The 21,443-nt window shown below is 35.2% G+C and overlaps 1 protein-coding gene across 1 annotated transcript in view; it reads right to left on the bottom strand.

Moving 5' to 3' along the window:
- The window catches only part of LOC117342575 (short stature homeobox protein 2-like), a 48,896-nt gene that overhangs the window by 9,968 nt on the left and 17,485 nt on the right, over positions 1-21,443 (bottom strand). The window contains exon 2 of the mRNA XM_033904767.1: positions 13,537-13,727. Coding sequence (XP_033760658.1) covers positions 13,537-13,727 — 191 coding nt within the window. The remainder of the gene's footprint in view (positions 1-13,536; positions 13,728-21,443) is intronic.

Below are 21,443 nucleotides of genomic sequence, written 5' to 3' on the forward strand. Positions count from 1 at the left end.
ACTTTGTCAGTGCGACATTGAATTGTATTTATTTTTATATTTTCATATTATATCATTGCCAACCAAAGTCTCATTTTAAATTTTTTTTTTTTTACTTGTCATAAAATTGAAATTATCACGAATGTGAATCGAGGATAAAAGAGCTGTTTTTAAGTTACGAAGAGTACATATAGAGCTTCTATACTTGTAATGCGTAATGTTAGCTAAAGAAACGTAAACAGGGTTATAGTTATCCTAACCCAGCAAAGTCATCGCGTTTAACATATCTTTATGTTTTGCAACATAACAAATATACATATATGTAAATACAATGAGCACAAGAAAATCAAGTTCGTAACTAATGTGGGTTATATTAACTGAATGATATAGTATGTTTGAGTATATATTATTTTTCCTCTTGCTGTTGCGATGATCAGACGTCACAACCATGAATAACACCGGTCTATTTATATCTTGATGTGTTCTTCGAAACAATATTAGGCAGAATATCCGCGAAAAGATTTATTCGTATGCTCAACTGAATATAAAGTTTGCCTGTTAAATGAAAGGCCATGGCGACAACGGATTTGTCCAATTGTGCCATTTCCCGTTCGAAACAATTGTATAAATTATCAACTTGTATTCGTATTGAAAAGAATCAAATTACAAAATCGTTTTAAAAAAGAGTTTGACAAATCTTAACTTCTGACAAATGGACAGATAATCACATGAACAATTTCCTATGTATTTTTCTGACATGGTGCTGCTTGTGTTCGGTGCGTCACTAGTCCCTCGAAATCCTCTCCCCGTGAATTGCGGTTGGAAGCGTGGACACGAAAAGTATGGTTGTGACGATACGATTTGACAATGATCAATGTCATTTGAAGATTGTCATCGTGTAACACGCTGATACACGAGAACAATAGCCGAACTGGGATTTATTGCAAACTAGATTATTAGTAACATACGAGAGCTGTGCCTAATGTTACCAGGCTTATTCAATAAGGAGGAAAAGAATATCAATTGTCTCTGACACTATCTTGGTATAATGTGAGAGAACAACCTCCCCTGGGACGGCTATGACAAACCGGTAATCGTCACAAGGACTGGGAAATTCTCATGAAAAATGGTCAAAACCAAAGGAACGATAATAATGCTCAATTTGCCCGGAAAGGAGAGATCGACAGGGAATGCCATTTTTGTTGTAATTTGCCAATGCGATATAGCAGCCGTTTCCATCTATCTGATTTCTATAATTAACTCTTCTTCACGCCTTATCAACATCACTATCGCTGTTATAATCGTCTGTTTAACCACAGAATACCCCTGCACGCCAAGTACCTGATTTTACAACCTTTTCATGAGGTGTGAGATAATTAAACATCTGATTTAGTTTGGCAGTTGTAAATAATGATGAAAACCACACTGTTATACAACCATTAACAGCGTGTTTTAACAAGTGACTTGGCATATTTTGTTTATTACCATCCCAAAATTTATAATATCACGGAAAATTAACTACTCTAGTTCTGTTATCAAACTATCCTTCTGAAACATAACGATCTATCATACTTTACCGGAAACGTCTTTATAGGTAATATGCGCATACAATATGTTGAATATAAGCATTGTAAGATTATAATTTATGTGACAAGTTGTAGATGTGTCAATTATTTCCTCATACCTAGGTACACACATATTACACTGATGCTTTAATTTATTTCCCATGGTGTCGATATATTATTTTCTGTTATATAAGTATATCATATAGATATCACAATTGATGTGCCGACTTGTAGATATGTATTCTTTATATATATATAATAATTTATGGGGCGAGCTGTTTATGTGTTGAATATATCCTGTTACCGAAGCATGTTATTAAGATATCATAATTAGTGTGTCAAATTGTAGATATGTATTTTATATATGTATCATAATTTATGGGGCGATCTGTTGATATGTTGGATAAATTCGGTTACCTGTAAATAGTATATATATCTGAAAGGATATGACGAGCTCTACATATGTTGATTATTGTTTAAGCTTTGTTTATCAAACAAATATCCTAATATTTTGGCAGGTTGAAAAAGCATATATTATAAGCATCCTAATTTACGTGGCGAGCTGAAGAAGTATCCTAATTTATGTGGCAAGTTGAAAAGACATACTACATGGGTATCCTAATTTATTTGGCCGTTACATTAGGAGACATCCTATATAAGTATCCTAATTTATGTGGAGAGTTGAATAAGCATACCATACAGGTATCTCAAGTTATGTGGCGAGCTGAGGAGGTATACTATATAGATATCCTAATTTATGTGGCGAGCTGGAGAGGGATACTATATAGATATCCTAATTTATGTGACGAGCTGGAGAGGGTACTATATAGATATTTCAATTTATGTGGCGAGCTGAAGGGGTATACTAATAGATATTCTAATTGATGTGGCGAGCTGGATAGGCATACTACATATATATTATAATTTATGTGGCGAGCTGGAGAGGGATACGATACAGTTATGTGGCCAGTTGAAGTGGCATACTGTATAGATACCCTAATGTATATGGAAGCCTGAAGTGGCATGCAATATAGGCATCTTATATATATATAATTTATGTGGTTAACTGCAGACATGTTGAGTGCTGTCTGTATTCCAGATACATATCTATTATGTAGCTAACTTAAGTGGCTAACGACGGAGATGTTTATAATTCCCTGTATTCCAGATACATGTTATATATGTATCTTTCCGTTATCCTAATATAAGTGTCGAGTTATACAAGTGTATGTGTATATTGATACAAAATATCATATAGGTATCCTAACCTATGGCGAGTTTTTGGCAATGCTCTGTTCATTAAGGCTTTCCCTAGACATTTTAAAATATATCGCTTCTATTTAGATACGTTTAATATTTTTCAACTACGAAACATACATTTCAGCATAAAGACCTACATAGTGACCTGCTTGTTGGCTTATACTTTGATTCTATTGTCATTTCTTTCTATTCACTTTTATGACAATCTTATCTCCAGTTTTCAATATCTCAATGCTGTACTAGCTATTCCCCCAGAATAAATGGTCAATTGTTGTCGCTTACACATTAAGTAAGTATTTGAATAGCATTGTGTTTAGATAGGTGACATCAGCAGCCACATTATGTTACTTGTATTTTACAGGAATATTGTATTATTTCTATTAGCACAATGTATATACCCTTGCCATTGGATTCTATTTAAGAGATACTTTCTTTTAGTTAATGAGAATCAGAAATGATAACAAAAACATATACCACATCATAATACCAATCACCCTATTCCCACAAGCAGGAAACAACCTAACTAAACCCGACACTGGGCATAAAGATCCAATTCATCAAACTAAGTAACCAATTAACCGCTCTCGCCACCTTGATGATCTGGCTAATGACAAATTAAGGATCGGAAAATAAAATCGAAACGAGCCCCAAAAAACCCATTGTTTTGTGAATATTGTCAAATATATGTCTCCAGACTAGGTAAAATGATTGTTATATAAGCAATTTTAAAATCCAAATTTCTTTTAAATTCTGTAACGCCCTCCACCTGTGGGTGATAATTAAATAAATAAAATACACTGACTTAACAAGGTAGGACGGTGCAATTGATCGTCCGCAAAATGTTACGTTCTGCAAGTTCCCTCGCTCGCTGTTTCACTGTAGATTATCTTAAACACTGCTAGACTCGGGAGATAATTTGATTTTAATTCCACTCGCTGAAAACTCCAAGAAATCGTTAGTTGACGAACTATTCTGAGAGCTTGATCGGGTGATGGTGTCTAGAAAAGATAAATTTCCTCAATTACATTTAATCTAATAAACATCTCCGTTGTGTAATTATTGCGCTTTCTTTATAGCCTTTCTCTGTGAATATGCTTGTTGTTCACACGTTTGAATGGCTGCTGCCGGATTTTAGCCGAGCATTTGCTCGTCGCCAAAAGGAGGCTGTCACTATATAGGTTGCGTGCTGGGAGCCTTTCTTGGAGCTAGCAAATATACGTGTACACTATATAGGCAATTAACCGGGCCGATCTGCATTACACTGTAGTCGTGTCCCCTTTGTACGATAGCTTAGAAAGACAATTAGATGTATTAAGAGTAATTAACTTTCATGGTGACGGCAGTTTATCCCCGACATCCTCAATCCCCAGTACTAGACCACGTACACAGCAGCATTACACTTTAATGGATCTCAGCCTTTTTATGGGCAATGCTTAATGTTTTCTTTTTCTTTTTAGTGTAGGTCAAAAACGAATAAAACCGTTGTTTAAATTACTTTGGTGTTCATAAAACCTTTTTGATTAGTCAATACATTCCAATAGATATGTTCCGTGTCTTTATTTTTTCCTTCACTTCACTATTAAACTTGTTTTGATAGTCATCAACAAAATACTAAAAGAACGAAAAGTCCCTAATTTATCAGTAATTGAGAGGATTGTTAATGAAAGAAACACCAGCAATCATATATTGTAACAAAAGAACAGGATACCTTCTTTTGTAATATGTCTAAAAAACACGAAAATAATACCCAGAGGTAAACCGAAATTCCTTTATCTACAAATATTTATCTTAACAAACCGGATATAATACCCAGAGGTTAACCGAAATTCCTTTATCTACAAATATTTATCATAATAACAGAACTGGATACCTATACATGTGTAACTGCGATTAATTATATTAACAAACCGGATATAATACCCGGATGTAAATATGATATGTATACCTGAAATTATTTATCTTAACAAAACAGATATGACATCCAGATGTAAACAGAATGTTTATACTTCAAATTATTTATCTTAACATGACAGATATAATACCCAGTTGTAACCAGAACAATTATACCTGCAATTATTTATCTAACCAATACGAATATGTTACGCAGATGTAGAAACAAGAATTACCTATGTCTACAAATATTTATCTTAACAAACCAGATATGATACACGGATGTAATTATATACGAATATGATACCAAGATATAAACAAAATAGTTTACCTACAATTATTTATCTTAATAACACGAATATGATACCAAGATATAAAAAGAAAATTATACCTACAATTATTTATCTTAATAGCACGAATAAGATACCAAGATATAAACAGAATATTATACCTGTAGTTATTTATCTGAACAGCAGAAATATGATACTCGGATGTAAACAAATTACTTATATTACCAACACGAATACAAAACCTTGATATAAACAGAATGTTTATATATATAATTATTAATCTGAACAACACTGAAATGATATCCAGCTGTACAAGTAAACTCTTAATTCCTTAAGAATAGAACCAAGTAACATATGACAGAGCAGCTTATGCTAATCAATTTCTATGAAATGGTCTGACTGTGCTTGTTGTATTTCTCGAAATCATCCGTTGTAGTCGACATTTATTGCAGAGACCACGGTATAAGGATCAATCCCTTAAATAGAGAATCACATCTGATGAATAAATATAATAATATAAATCAATGTATCCACGTTATCTTCACTGATTTGAACTTAAGTTTGCATCGGCCATCACATAATATTATATCTCAATAAATAAGTACATCTATTTTTAGACGTATAAAAGACTTCGTCTGCAAAGGTATATATATATGTGGTGTTAGTTAGCTAAAAGTATGTAAATGTAAATGAGCAAAGCATTTTAATACTAATGTTAAGTATATGTACTACTTTATTTTTGTTGTCAATATGCGTTAAATTTTCTTTATGATAACCTTAAGTAGCTTTATTTTTTCAATACTTCTAAGAAAGCTGTAGCTACAGTATAGACAAGTCACCGTCACACCCTACATCTAATTTCGAAAATATAATGGATTTTTTTATTAGTTTAAACACCTGTAAGTATATAATTGCAAATAGAATAAGTCTGGATGATCAGATGTTATTATTTATCAGGGAAAATTAAGTCAAAATATTGAGATTTAATATTTATGTCATGGCTCCTAAAAACTTTCGTAGTTTTATCTAATGATTCACAATCAGATGATTTATCATGCTAAATATTAGATACAAGTATGTTTAAGTGGATACGTTGTTTCAGTGTAATTAACTGTGATTGTATATCTGTATAGATGAACATAAAAGTTTTGTCTTCATTAGGGCTACTGCCAGGTTGAATATGGTAAAACGCCATAGTTTGTCCTGTGAGTGGATAATTCTTTTATAGAAAACATATTAGCTTTTATATGTATATAGTTGTTGCACAATTGCAAAATATTACCTAGGAAAACTTACTTACACTAAATTATTAACACCAAAATATTAATGAATATTGCAATATGATTATTCGGGGGAATACGTGTTTATGTTTTTAATTGATGTTGCTCTTCAAAAGAAATGTGGACAAAGAAAGATAGAAAAATTTCAATAGACCTTACCAAATGCCAGCAAAATTAATTTAAGTATTCCTAAACATATATATATATATATAAATCACTGTAATTTGAAGTCCAATATTTTTTTATAACAAATCTAGGTCAACTCGACGACATCCGCAATACAAATCTAGGTGAAATCGACGACACCCGCTATACAAATCTAGATCAAATCGACGACATCCGCCATACAAAGTTAGGTCAAATCGACGACACCCACAATACAAATCTAGGTCAACTCGGCGACATCCGCCATACAAATCTAGGTCAAATCGACGACATCCGCTTTAAAAATCTAGGTCAAATCCAATATAATACTGTACATTTAAGCATTGAACTGTTACCAAATGGTAGTATACAGTCGATATGAATACAATTTGGGTGACAGATAAATATTTCATGTCGCCCGTTAGGTTATCTGTCACGCAAATTGTATTCATATCGACTGTATACTACCATTTGGTAACAGTTCAATGCTTATATTTACATTCACAATTTTATGTTATTTACTGTAGCTTAAGACGCGTTTAAATTTGCCGCTTCTCCTATCACTGACGTCATCAAGTTCAAATACCGGAACAGCCAAAATTTCCAGAAGGAATAATATAGTCCCTCATGTCGTTAACAATAGATAGCAATCACACGAAATGTTTTTTGCACAATTTGGCTTTATATTATATTTTATAAACGTTTGTAGATATCTTCAAATTGTTCACAATTGCATAATTATGATTGTTTAAAAATAAAGCCGTTTTTCGGCGCATGATATACGGTTAACATTTAGAAGTGATGCGGCGTTGAATGGGTACTGCACAGGACAAACTCGATTCCTCGGAAACACTTATGTTTCTATCGACTGGATTTACGTTATTTTCAGAGGAATATCATCTCTTAAATTCTAAATGAACGTCGTCTTGACAGTAGGTGAACACGAGTCCAAGGATATTTCATCAGAAACAGAATCCAGTCTAACCAGTCACATCAGTGTCGCTAACTTAGCAGACGATGTTCAACTTCACAGGGGCTCGATTTTGGAGTAAGGTAGGCCTTTGACATCAGTGAATAACCACATAACTATAATTCAGTATGCATACACAACCAGAAACCATGTCGATACTGCCGATTTTTCGCAAGATTATTTTTTTTAAAAGGCTGGACTTTAAATGTTGTCGTGTCTAGCATTTCTGACAATTCGACAACGAGCCCCTGTGTGACGACAGTGACAATTTGATTACTTCCTATAGATCAGGAATAGAGCTTATAATAATTTTGTGTCGAGTCGGTCGACTTCATTTTTTCTATTATTAAATTTTACTCTCATAACTTGCGTTGCTTTTTTTGTGGTGGTTTACGTAGATAAATGCTAGCATTCGAAATCTCTCCTGGCCGAATGTAACTGGGGACCATTGTTTTGACCAGCAACACCTGGGGCTGTATCCCTACTCTGACCGAATCACTGTAAATTGTAGTATACACTCTGATGAATACAATTTGGTTTACTAACGACATATAGGCAAATGCAACACAGAATTTAAATATATTGCGTTTGAACCACTAGGTATATGAAGAAACTTATAACTTAACTTTAGCACGAGGAAATAGAATATGGTTTCAACCATAAAACCTGCCACAAATACAGAAATCGTGATAATCGGAACAAGTGCTTGATTATAATCACAAATACGAAAATCGTGATAATCGGAACAAGTGCTTGATAATTATCACAAATACGGAAATCGTGATAATCGGAACAAGTGCTTGATAATTATCACAAATACGGAAATCGTGATAATCGGAACAAGTGCTTGATTATTATCACAAATACGGAAATCGTGATAATCGGAACAAGTGCTTGATTATTATCACAAATACAGAAATCGTGATAATCGGAACAAGTGCTTGATTATTATCACAAATACGGAAATCGTGATAATCGGAACAAGTGCTTGATTATTATCACAAATACAGAAATCGTGATAATCGGAACAAGTGCTTGATTATTATCACAAATACAGAAATCGTGATAATCGGAACAAGTGCTTGATTATTATCACAAATACGGAAATCGTGATAATCGGAACAAGTGCTTGATTATTATCACAAATACAGAAATCGTGATAATCGGAACAAGTGCTTGATTATTATCACAAATACGGAAATCGTGATAATCGGAACAAGTGCTTGATTATTATCACAAATACGGAAATCGTGATAATCGGAACAAGTGCTTGATTATTATCACAAATACGGAAATCGTGATAATCGGAACAAGTGCTTGATTATTATCACAAATACGGAAATCGTGATAATCGGAACAAGTGCTTGATTATTATCACAAATACGGAAATCGTGATAATCGGAACAAGTGCTTGATTATTATCACAAATACGATAATCGTGATAATCGGAACAAGTACTTGATTATTATCACAAATACGATAATCGTGATAATCGGAACAAGTACTTGATTATTATCACAAATACAGAAATCGTGATAATCGGAACAAGTGCTTTATTATTAAAACAACAAGGAATTATTAACATCGTTACCGTCTAAAATTGAAAATTTGCAATTAGAAAATTTTGAGTAGCAAGCTTATTTTACTGCTTAAATGCAAGCTGTTCCTTCTGATTGAGGAAAACGGCTGATATTGAGGGTTCCGTGAATCCCCTTATGATTGAGGAAAACGACTGATGTTTAAGGTTCCGTGAATCCCCTTCTGATGAGAAAAACGGCTGATGTTGAAGAGTCCGTGATTGTCCCTGATTTCAAGTTCTACAGAGAGTGTCCGATTGGTATAGTTAATACAGTTTTTGCTATTCAGAGATATCGTTAATATACCTCTACGTGAAATTGAATGACATTACATGTTTGTCCCCATGGATATGCCGATCGCCTGCTGGATAAAGCTGGTCACTAAACTCGACAGCAGAAATATTGTCCACCGGAAATGCAATAATTCCTACGATTTCATCACATAGATAACACGATATTAAAATACGAATGTCGGTATCCCTGTCAGTATATATCATTTTATTGATCGGGGACGTACAATTTCTAAATTGCATCGAATCACCTAAAATATACATTGCAGATACGTTACATGGACTTACTTTATACATTCTGACAGGGGCAATAACTCCTTATTAATATTCAATCATAACATCGTGTACAATAATAATTTTGATGTTATAAAGCAAATACATCCGTATATCAGATTTAATCTACTTCACCATGGACATCAATGGGGTCTGGGGATATATAGAGAGTAACCAAGGCGATACGTTATATACAAGACACAGTCTATCACAAGCACGCTTATAATTGTCGTTGTCCTTTGACATTTAAAGCGACAATAATACTTTAGCCTCCTAAATCTTCGAACACATCTTCAAATGTCAACACTGCAATGGCCAAATTACATCTACAAAAGTCTGCATCACTGACCTATCTATGCCGTATGGGACGGTCACGTCGGCACGAAACGTGTGCTGATATATGTTTGAACGAGAGGCGAATGTGTGCATTGACATGGAGCGTTGATGCGCCAGGGGACCAGATCCTATCCATCCACCTTCCTTCCCAATATTAGCGGCTAATATTAACTAACACTCGTCAAATGACTACCGAATTAATCAAATTAAAGTCAGCTTTTAATGTGCCCTCAAAGTGCCAATTATATAAGCATCGTGGCCAGTATATAATCCAAGAAATAGTTGAGACGCTGTTATCCAATTAGTCGGGTCCCGAAGGAGCTTGGATCGGGAACTCTGTCGTTAGGCCCGTCTTTGCGCAGATTGTTGCCAGCCTCATGACGCGTGCGGGTCACGTGTTTGATAATTCAAATGCAAACATTGCTCGCAAATTATTGAATTTCTCTTCATTTTGATATGTTCCTCTTATTGCCAATGACAAGAAATTGGACCTACTCGTTCACTGATTTTTCTTCTAAATTAATCTTAAAGAATCAATTAGAATGAGTGACAGCCGACAATAGAGAAGGGTTGACAAGATCATGCCCCAGTGTACGGCCAGTCAACCTCACACATACACGCCAGTACACTTCTGAGCGCAATCCAGTAGCGCCATCTACTGGAGTAGGCAGATTATCGGGTATAGCCATAGTGATGACCATCTGCCAATGAGCGTGGCCGCTGGGAGAAGGAAACAAATCAGTTTGTAAAGATGTACACAGCTAATCCATCTTATTCACAGCAATAAAAAAAACTCAATGCATCTGAATATTTTGTATATGTAACAGTTGTCCTAGATAGTGAACGCCATGTTACCTCTGTTATACAGACGTTACCTATTACTATAATAATTCCGTGAGTCGTAGTGAGCCTTACAAAATACATAATTATAAGGTAGTGTGAATCATGTATTCTCGTTACCCGGTCTCCCTTTGATTCGATATTCAAGATACAATGTATGTCCAGGTGATATAACTAAGATTCGACCTAGAAGACCATTCCGGAACACCTGGTCTTTTCTCTATATTCTTTATAGTCTGCCCCCGGTTTAGTATGGTTTGGTTAGTATGCCGGTATTCTCTGTTGTTGTTTTTTTTTTTTTATTAGAGTTACGATTTGGTTAATATATCATTATTCGCTGTTGTTTTTTAGCTAGAGTTACGGTTTGTTTATTAAGTTTGTTGGGTTTTTTTTTTATTAAATTACGGTTTGGTTATTATGGCAGTATTCTCTGTTGTTTTTTAGTTAGAATTACGGTTTGATTAATATATCAATATACTCTGTTGTTTTTTAATTATAATTACGGTTTCGTTACTATGTCGGAATTTTCTGTTGTTTTTTAGTTAGAATTAGGGTTTAGTTATTATGTCGGTATTCTCTGTTGTTTTTTAGTTATAATTCCGGTTTGGTTATTATGTCGGTATTCTCTGTTGTTTTTGAGTTGGAATAACGGTTTGGTTATTGTGTCAGTATTATCTGTTGTTTTTTAATTAGAATTACGGATTTCTTATTATGTCGATATACTCAATTGTTTTGAGTTAGAATTACAGTTTGGTTACTATGTCAGTAGGAATATAAATAATAAAAGAAATCTTTATTTTAACATTTGTACATGTTTATTTTAACATTTGTACATGTTTATTTTAACATTTGTACATGTTTATTTTAACATTTGTACATGTTTATTTTACGAAATGAACCTCAAAAATTACTGTTTGAAAATAACCTTTCAATGAATACAAATCAAAAGTGGATTTTACACAATTATCTTCAAATGAAAACAAATAAGATAACGTGTTCAAAAACTTTTGTATTAATACAAATAAAAATAATTATGTGACGTTTCCTGTTTACGGCTAACATAATTTGGTGACAGCATAGATGATCTTAACAGACACGATAACAGTATATACAGGGCGTTTCAGAAAATATATTCCCACTTTAAGCGTGAATTAAAAGCTAGAAATGAAAACGTTCATTTGTATTAAGTTGTAGATTTTACAAACGATGCCATAAATACAATTGGATTAGTATATAACTTAATTTACAAATTTCATTTTTATTTTCATATACAAGGGATTTTTAAAAAAGTTTTTGTTTTACATAATTTTCAAACTTAACGTCATTTCACTTATACCAACGTCATTATGACGTTACTCTATAATGAGCTCCAAGTGACCACCATTCTGTCCCAACACTAACTTTACTCTTTCTCTACAATTTCTGGTCACATTCTAGGAGTGTCGCTTGAAATATTTTTTTTTTTTTTTTCATTTTCCTTCTGATTCTTGTTTTTTAAGTTCATCAATATCTTTCGGAGACGGAAAAATGATCCTTAAGATAACCACACAGGAAGAAATCTAAAGGATTCAAATCCGGTGAGTGTTCGGCCATTCCATTTCAGTGTGCAGCGATATTAAGTTGTCTCCAAATGATCGGCTAGCCAGCTGGCTAATACTCCGTTAGTCGTATAAAGAGTTGCTCCATCTCGTTGATACCACATTTCTCAGCCAGCTGGCTAATACTCCGTTAGTCGTATAAAGAGTTGCTCCATCTCGTTGATACCACATTTCTCAGTCAGCTGGCTAATACTCCGTTAGTCGTATAAAGAGTTGCTCCATCTCGTTGATACCATATTTCTCAGTCAGCTGGCTAATACTTTGTTAGTCGTATAAAGAGTTGCTCCATCTCGTTGATACCATATTTCTCAGTCAGCTGGCTAATACTTTGTTAGTCGTATAAAGAGTTGCTCCATCTCGTTGATACCACATTTCTCAGTCAGCTGGCTAATACTCCGTTAGTCGTATAAAGAGTTGCTCCATCTCGTTGATACCATATGTCTCAGTCAGCTGGCTAATACTCCGTTAGTCGTATAAAGAGTTGCCCCATCTCGTTGATACCACATTTCTCCTGTAGTAATCTTCCTGTAGTTTGATTCAGGAATAAACTTTTTTTAACAAGATCAAAAAAGCTCTGATGTCATATTTTGTGTTTCGCCATCTTCTTCATAAAAATGATCCAATGGTTCATGACCAATATTTGTACTCATTGTTGCCCAGATACTTTCTGACCATTCAATAGTTTGTTTCTGCATAAACGTCTGGCTTTTCTTTTCCCAAGAATCGCATATTTAGCTTGTTAACATGTCCATCTAATATAAAGTGCATTCATCAGAGTGCTAAATAATGTTGCTTGAGTTTGAATATTCATGCATCCATATGGCAATGACGTTGGTAGTGAAATGACTTTATTTTTCAAAACTATGTAAAACGAAGACTTTTAACATTGCCTTGTTTATATACAAATGAAATTGTATTCATGTCATCGTTTGAACAATTTACAATTTAAAAATGTGCGTTTATACTTTTAGTTTTTATTAAGGTTTAAAGAGGGGCATGATTTCTGAAGCACCCTCTACACTACAACTCCTCCGATATCTTACATAGTTTATCAGTAGTTTGATTATTTCTATTCTATATTTTTTTTAAAGGGACTAGGTGTTCATGAAAAATAATTATATATTACTTACTACATTGTACTTCCTTTATGGAGAAAGATTTTTCACTTAATGCTGACGAGTCAACCTATTTTGAGATAAGACAAAGTCTTTGTGGACAATGGTCCTTTGGATGTGTATGCATACCTGTACTCTGGCCTCTGACAGACCTAGCCGCTGACTGAGCTCCTCCCTCATGAAGGCGTCAGGGTAGTGTGTTTCGTCGAACAATCGCTCTAGTTCATTTAATTGCTCCAGGGTGAAGTTGGTCCGACTGCGGCGCTGTTTTAGTTTGGGCTGGCCATCCTCGCTTATCTCTGTCTTGTCTCCTATAGTTTCTGTAACGACATATCATACGGACATATTAGATCTGTCACCAGGGGTGTAGGTTTTACACATTAAGATAATTAATAAGTCTAGTTGTCTAGTTAGTGTTACAGATTTATAACATTAACAAGTCTAGTTAGTGTTACACATTTAAAACATTAACAAGTCTAGTTAGTGTTAAACATTTATAACATTAACAAGTCTAGTTAGTGTTACACATTTATAACATTAACACGTCTAGTTAGTGTTACAGATTGAGAACATTAACAAGTCTAGTTAGTGTTACACATTTATAACATTAACACGTCTAGTTAGTGTTACAGATTGAGAACATTAACAAGTCTAGTTAGTGTTACACATTTATAACATTAACACGTCTAGTTAGTGTTACACATTTATAACATTAACAAGTCTAGCTAGTGTTACACATTTATAACATTAACAAGTCTAGTTAGTGTTACACATTTATAACATTAACAAGTCTAGTTAGTGTTACACATTTATAACATTAACAAGTCTAGTTAGTGTTACACGGTTATAACATTAATAAGTCTAAGCAGTGTTAACACATTTATATCATTAACAAGTCTAGTTAGTGTTACACATTTATAACATTAACAAGTCTAGTTAGTGTTACACATTTATAACATTAACACGTCTAGTTAGTGTTACACATTTAGAACATTAACAAGTCTAGTTAGTGTTACACATTTAGAACATTAACAAGTCTAGTTAGTGTTACACATTTAGAACATTAACAAGTCTAGTTAGTGTCACACATTTAGAACATTAACAAGTCTAGTTAGTGTTACACATTTAAAACATTAACAAGTCTAGTTAGTGTTACACATTGATAACATTAACAAGTCTAGTTAGTGTTACAGATTGGGAACATAAACAAGTCTAGTTAGTGTTACACATTTAGAACATTAACAAGTCTAGTTAGTGTTACACATTTAGAACATTAACAAGTCTAGTTAGTGTTACACATTTAGAACATTAACAAGTCTAGTTAGTGTTACACATTTAGAACATTAACAAGTCTAGTTAGTGTTACACATATATAACATTAACAAGTCTGGTTAGTGTTACACATTTATAACATTAACAAGTCTAGTTAGTGTCACACATTTATAACATTAACAAGTCTAGTAAGTGTTACACATGTATAACATTTACAAGTTTAAGTAGTGTTTACACATTGGGGACACTAACAATCCTATTTACCTCATACATATGATTTGTCGATTTTAGCAATGACACATGTAAAACACTGCAGCTAGCGTATTCAAATTTCTATGTCAAAGATTATAAATGTTATTATATATAATAGTTATTCATGGTCTGGTACTTTCTGATGAATTTAATTTCCTTAATAATGTTGCTATGATATATTGATATGTGTTTTATCTTGTCACCTTCTGGTGGTCATGTTTCAATTCAATGTTCTTTGTTTTTCTGAATGTGGAGTGTACATACATATATTTATTTATTTATTAGTTTAGTTACAAAATTCGCATAAACGCATTACATATTCATCTTGTATTTGCACAAACAATTCATCATTAATACTTTCAGCCATACAGAAGTTCAATTAGTGAACTCTTTTGTATTGTGAGATAGACTATTGATCTTGAAGAAGAGTTGACTAATGATGTGCTGTATGAGTTATTTGGTTCGGGGAGAGACATCACCGTCACTTGAGAAACATCAGATGTAAGTTGAGGAGACTGGAACAAGCCATCCTTTCACAAAATGCACTATGAAATTGTATAAGTGGTAGGAGTTTACTAGTGGTGCTTCTATAATACCAATGAACAGCTCTACAGCCCGAGTAGCAATTCCAGCATAATTAACGGTAATGACATAAAATAAGGGCAATCTATAGCAATTATCCGCTATATGTAAAGAACGCGAGCTAACACAGGCACAGTGCTACAGGAACCGAGGCAGGAAATCACCTCAACAGGGCCAATCAGATGCCAGCCATACAAAGCTAAATTCAATCCCACATTTTGCAATCGACGGATGAAGCGATAGAATTAAAAAAGTATTCACATCAATTAATATTATTTCTCCAAGATGGTTATCAATTTTGGCTCGTCTTACTAGATTCCTTGTGATTTTAGTCTTAAAGGCTAGTCGAACCGTGATCCATGGCCATACAAAAGGGTATGATCAAGGATTGATTTTACGGAAACCTCGCGTCTCGTGATGAAGCTTACTCTGTAATGATAACCCCGGCTAATTAATATTACAGGGTAGCGAGCTGACGGCTAGAGTCGAGCGTAGCCGGCTAATCAGAAGGATGGGCGCGCAGATTTATAAAAGACCACACGTAATAAGGTGTCTGTTAACTCGTGTCGGCGTCACCTCGCTATGTAATAAATCTGGTGTAAAAAGCTTACAGAGATCTCGAATCGTGTCGGCGTCACCTCGCTATGTAATAAATCTGGTGTAAAAAGCTTACAGAGATCTGGAAACGTGTCGGCGTCACCTCACTATGTAATAAATCTGGCGTAGAAAGCTTACAGAGATCTCGAAACGTGTCGGCGTCACCTCGCTATGTAATAAATCTGGTGTAAAAAGCTTACAGAGATCTCGAAACGTGTCGGCGTCACCTCGCTATGTAATAAATATGGAGTAAAAAGCTTACAGAGATCTCGAAACGTGTCGACGTCACCTCACTATGTAATAAATCTGGTGTAAAAAGCTTACAGAGATCTGGAAACGTGTTCGCGTCACCTCACTATGTAATAAATCTGGTGTAAAAAGCTTACAGAGATCTCGAATCGTGTCGGCGTCACCTGGCTATGTAATAAATCTGGTGTAGAAAGCTTACAGAGACCCCGAAACGTGTCGGCGTCACCTCGCTATGTAATAAATCTGGTGTAGAAAGCTTACAGAGATCTCGAAACGTGTCGACGTCACCTCACTATGTAATAAATATGGAGTAAAAAGCTTACAGAGATCTCGAAACGTGTCGACGTCACCTCGCTATGTAATAAATCTGGTGTAAAAAGCTTACAGAGATCTGGAAACGTGTCGGCGTCACCTCACTATGTAATAAATCTGGCGTAGAAAGCTTACAGAGATCTCGAAACGTGTCGGCGTCACCTCGCTATGTAATAAATCTGGTGTAAAAAGCTTACAGAGATCTCGAAACGTGTCGGCGTCACCTCGCTATGTAATAAATATGGAGTAAAAAGCTTACAGAGATCTCGAAACGTGTCGACGTCACCTCACTATGTAATAAATCTGGTGTAAAAAGCTTACAGAGATCTGGAAACGTGTTGGCGTCACCTCACTATGTAATAAATCTGGTGTAAAAAGCTTACAGAGATCTCGAATCGTGTCGGCGTCACCTGGCTATGTAATAAATCTGGTGTAAAAAGCTTACAGAGACCCCGAAACGTGTCGGCGTCACCTCGCTATGTAATAAATCTGGTGTAGAAAGCTTACAGAGATCTCGAAACGTGTCGACGTCACCTCACTATGTAATAAATATGGAGTAAAAAGCTTACAGAGATCTCGAAACGTGTCGACGTCACCTCGCTATGTAATAAATCTGGTGTAAAAAGCTTACAGAGATCTGGAAACGTGTCGGCGTCACCTCACTATGTAATAAATCTGGCGTAGAAAGCTTACAGAGATCTCGAAACGTGTCGGCGTCACCTCGCTATGTAATAAATCTGGTGTAAAAAGCTTACAGAGATCTCGAAACGTGTCGGCGTCACCTCGCTATGTAATAAATATGGAGTAAAAAGCTTACAGAGATCTCGAAACGTGTCGACGTCACCTCACTATGTAATAAATCTGGTGTAAAAAGCTTACAGAGATCTGGAAACGTGTTGGCGTCACCTCACTATGTAATAAATCTGGTGTAAAAAGCTTACAGAGATCTCGAATCGTGTCGGCGTCACCTGGCTATGTAATAAATCTGGTGTAAAAAGCTTACAGAGACCCCGAAACGTGTCGGCGTCACCTCGCTATGTAATAAATCTGGTGTAGAAAGCTTACAGAGATCTCGAAACGTGTCGACGTCACCTCACTATGTAATAAATATGGAGTAAAAAGCTTACAGAGATCTCGAAACGTGTCGACGTCACCTCGCTATGTAATAAATCTGGTGTAAAAAGCTTACAGAGATCTCGAAACGTGTCGGCGTCACCTCGCTATGTAATAAATCTGGTGTAAAAAGCTTACAGAGATCTCGAAACGTGTCGACGTCACCTCGCTATGTAATAAATCTGGTGTAGAAAGCTTACAGAGATCTCGAATCGTGTCGGCGTCACCTCGCTATGTAATACATCTGGTGTAAAAAGCTTACAGAGATCTCGAAACGTGTCGGCGTCACTTGGCTATGCAATAAATCTGGTGTAGAAAGCTTACAAAGATCTCGAAACGTGTCGGCGTCACCTCACTATGTAATAAATCTGGTGTAGAAAGCTTATAGAGTTCTTGAAACGTGTCGGCGTCACCTCACTATGTAATAAATCTGGTGTAAAAAGCTAACAGAGATCTCGAAACGTGTCGACGTCACCTCACTATGTAATAAATATGGAGTAAAAAGCTTACAGAGATCTCGAAACGTGTCGACGTCACCTCGCTATGTAATAAATCTGGTGTAAAAAGCTTACAGAGATCTCGAAACGTGTCGGCGTCACCTCGCTATGTAATAAATCTGGTGTAAAAAGCTTACAGAGATCTCGAAACGTGTCGACGTCACCTCGCTATGTAATAAATCTGGTGTAGAAAGCTTACAGAGATCTCGAATCGTGTCGGCGTCACCTCGCTATGTAATACATCTGGTGTAAAAAGCTTACAGAGATCTCGAAACGTGTCGGCGTCACTTGGCTATGCAATAAATCTGGTGTAGAAAGCTTACAAAGATCTCGAAACGTGTCGGCGTCACCTCACTATGTAATAAATCTGGTGTAGAAAGCTTATAGAGTTCTTGAAACGTGTCGGCGTCACCTCACTATGTAATAAATCTGGTGTAAAAAGCTAACAGAGATCTCGAAACGTGTCGGCGTCACTTGGCTATGTAATAAATCTGGTGTAGAAATCTTTTAGAGATCTCGAAACACGTCGGCGCAACCTCGCTATATAATAAATCGGGTGTAGAAAGCTTACAAAGATCTCGATTGGTGACAGCGTGACCTCGTTATGTAATAAATCTGGTGTAAAAACCTTACAGATATCTCGATTTTATTCATCTGTCACCCAGATTGCATTGATCTTGCCAATGAAAACAATCTACCAAGTATTTAATTATTAAATATGCTACGGGATCATTGATAAAATTTGGTAATATTATGTTCTACAATATTAAGTATCTTAGGTGTTATGGTCTGCTTCAACAAGATGTATAGGCCTCATTGTTTGTTTACATCAAATATATACAAGTATGTGGTGTTTTGTTTAATTTCTATTCATTTGTTGGAAAAAACTGGATAAATGGTGGCGGTCATTAATTAGTTACAGCGAGGTATGTATCTTGTAAAAAACCATCAAAGCACTTTGAACTTTCTATGAATAAATGCTCCTGTAGTAAATGATAAAAAAAACTGCTCTAAAGAAATTTCCGTGAGACGTGCTTGTATGATGGTCCTACTTGTGTCTGTGAAGGTCCAATATATGATTGCCCTCTGCTAGATGGTCCTATGTTAGATTGCCCTCTGCTAGATGGTCCTATGTTAGATTGTCCTATGTGTGGTTGTCCTATGTTAGATTGTCCTATGTTAGATGGTCCTATGTTAGATTGTCCTATGTTAGATTGTCCTATGTTAGATTGTCCTATGTTAGATTGTCCTATGTGTGGTTGTCCTATGTTAGATTGTCCTATGTTAGATTGTCCTATGTTAGATTGTCCTATGTGTGATTGTCTTATGTTAGATTGTCCTATGTTATATTGTCCTATGTTAGATCGTCCTATGTTAGATGGTCCTATGTTATATTGTCCTATGTTAGATTGTCCTATGTTATATTGTCCTATGTCAGATTGTCCTATGTCAGATTGTCCTATGTGTGATTGTCCTATGTGTGATTGTCTTATGTTAGATTGTCCTATGTGTGATTGTCCTATGTTAGATTGTCCTATGTTAGATGGTCCTATGTTATATTGTCCTATGTTAGATTGTCCTATGTTATATTGTCCTATGTCAGATTGTCCTATGTCAGATTGTCCTATGTTATATTGTCCTATGTCAGATTGTCCTATGTCAGATTGTCCTATGTGTGATTGTCCTATGTGTGATTGTCTTATGTTAGATTGTCCTATGCTAGATTGTCCTTTGTTAGATCGTCCTATGTTAGATGGTCCTATGTTAGATCGTCCTATGTTAGATTGTCTTATGTTATATTGTCCTATGTTAGATTGTCGTATGTTAGATCGTCCTATGTTAGATTGTCCTATGTTAGATTGTCCTATATGTGATTGTCCTATGTTAGATTGTCCTATATTAGATTGTCCCATGTTAGATTGTCCTATGTTAGATTGTCCTATGTGTGATTGTCCTATGTTAGATTGTCCTATGTTAGATTGTCCTATGTGTGATTGTCCTATGTTAGATTGTCCTATATTAGATTGTCCCATGTTAGATTGTCCTATGTTAGATTGTCCTATGTGTGATTGTCCTATGTTAGATTGTCCTATGTTAGATTGTCCTATGTGTGGTTGTCCTATGTTAGATTGCCCTCTGCTAGATTGTCCTATGTCAGATTGTGCTATGTTAGGTTGTCCTATGTTAGATCGTCCTATGTTAGATGGTCCTATGTTATATTGTCCTATGTTAGATTGTCCTATGTTATATTGTCCTATGTCAGATTGTCCTATGTCAGATTGTCCTATGTGTGATTGTCCTATGTGTGATTGTCTTATGTTAGATTGTCCTATGTGTGATTGTCCTATGCTAGATTGTCCTTTGTTAGATCGTCCTATGTTAGATGGTCCTATGTTAGATCGTCCTATGTTAGATTGTCTTATGTTATATTGTCCTATGTTAGATTGTCGTATGTTAGATCGTCCTATGTTAGATTGTCCTATGTTAGATTGTCCTATATGTGATTGTCCTATGTTAGATTGTCCTATATTAGATTGTCCCATGTTAGATTGTCCTATGTTAGATTGTCCTATGTGTGATTGTCCTATGTTAGATTGTCCTATGTTAGATTGTCCTATGTGTGATTGTCCTATGTTAGATTGTCCTATATTAGATTGTCCCATGTTAGATTGTCCTATGTTAGATTGTCCTATGTGTGATTGTCCTATGTTAGATTGTCCTATGTTAGATTGTCCTATGTGTGGTTGTCCTATGTGTGATTGTCCTATGTTATATTGTCCTATGATAGATTGTCCTGTCAGATTGTCCTATGTTAGATTGTCCTATGTTAGATTGTCCTATGTTAGATGGTCCTATGTTAGATTGTCCTATGTTAGATTGTCCTATGTGTGATTATCCTATGTTAGATTGTCCTATGTTAGATTGTCCTATGTTAGCTTGTCATATGTTAGATCGTCCTATGTGTGATTGTCCTATGTTAGATTGTCCTATGTGTGATTGTCCTATGTGTGATTGTCCTATGTTAGATTGTCCTATGTTAGATTTCCTATGTGTGATTGTCCTATGTTAGATGGTCCTATGTTAGATTGTCCTATGTTATATTGTCCTATGTTATATTGTCCTATGTTAGATCGTCCTATGTGTGATTGTCCTAGGTTAGAT

This window comes from Pecten maximus, chromosome 14 (genome assembly GCF_902652985.1).
Source record: "Pecten maximus chromosome 14, xPecMax1.1, whole genome shotgun sequence".
NCBI lineage: Eukaryota > Metazoa > Mollusca > Bivalvia > Pectinida > Pectinidae > Pecten > Pecten maximus.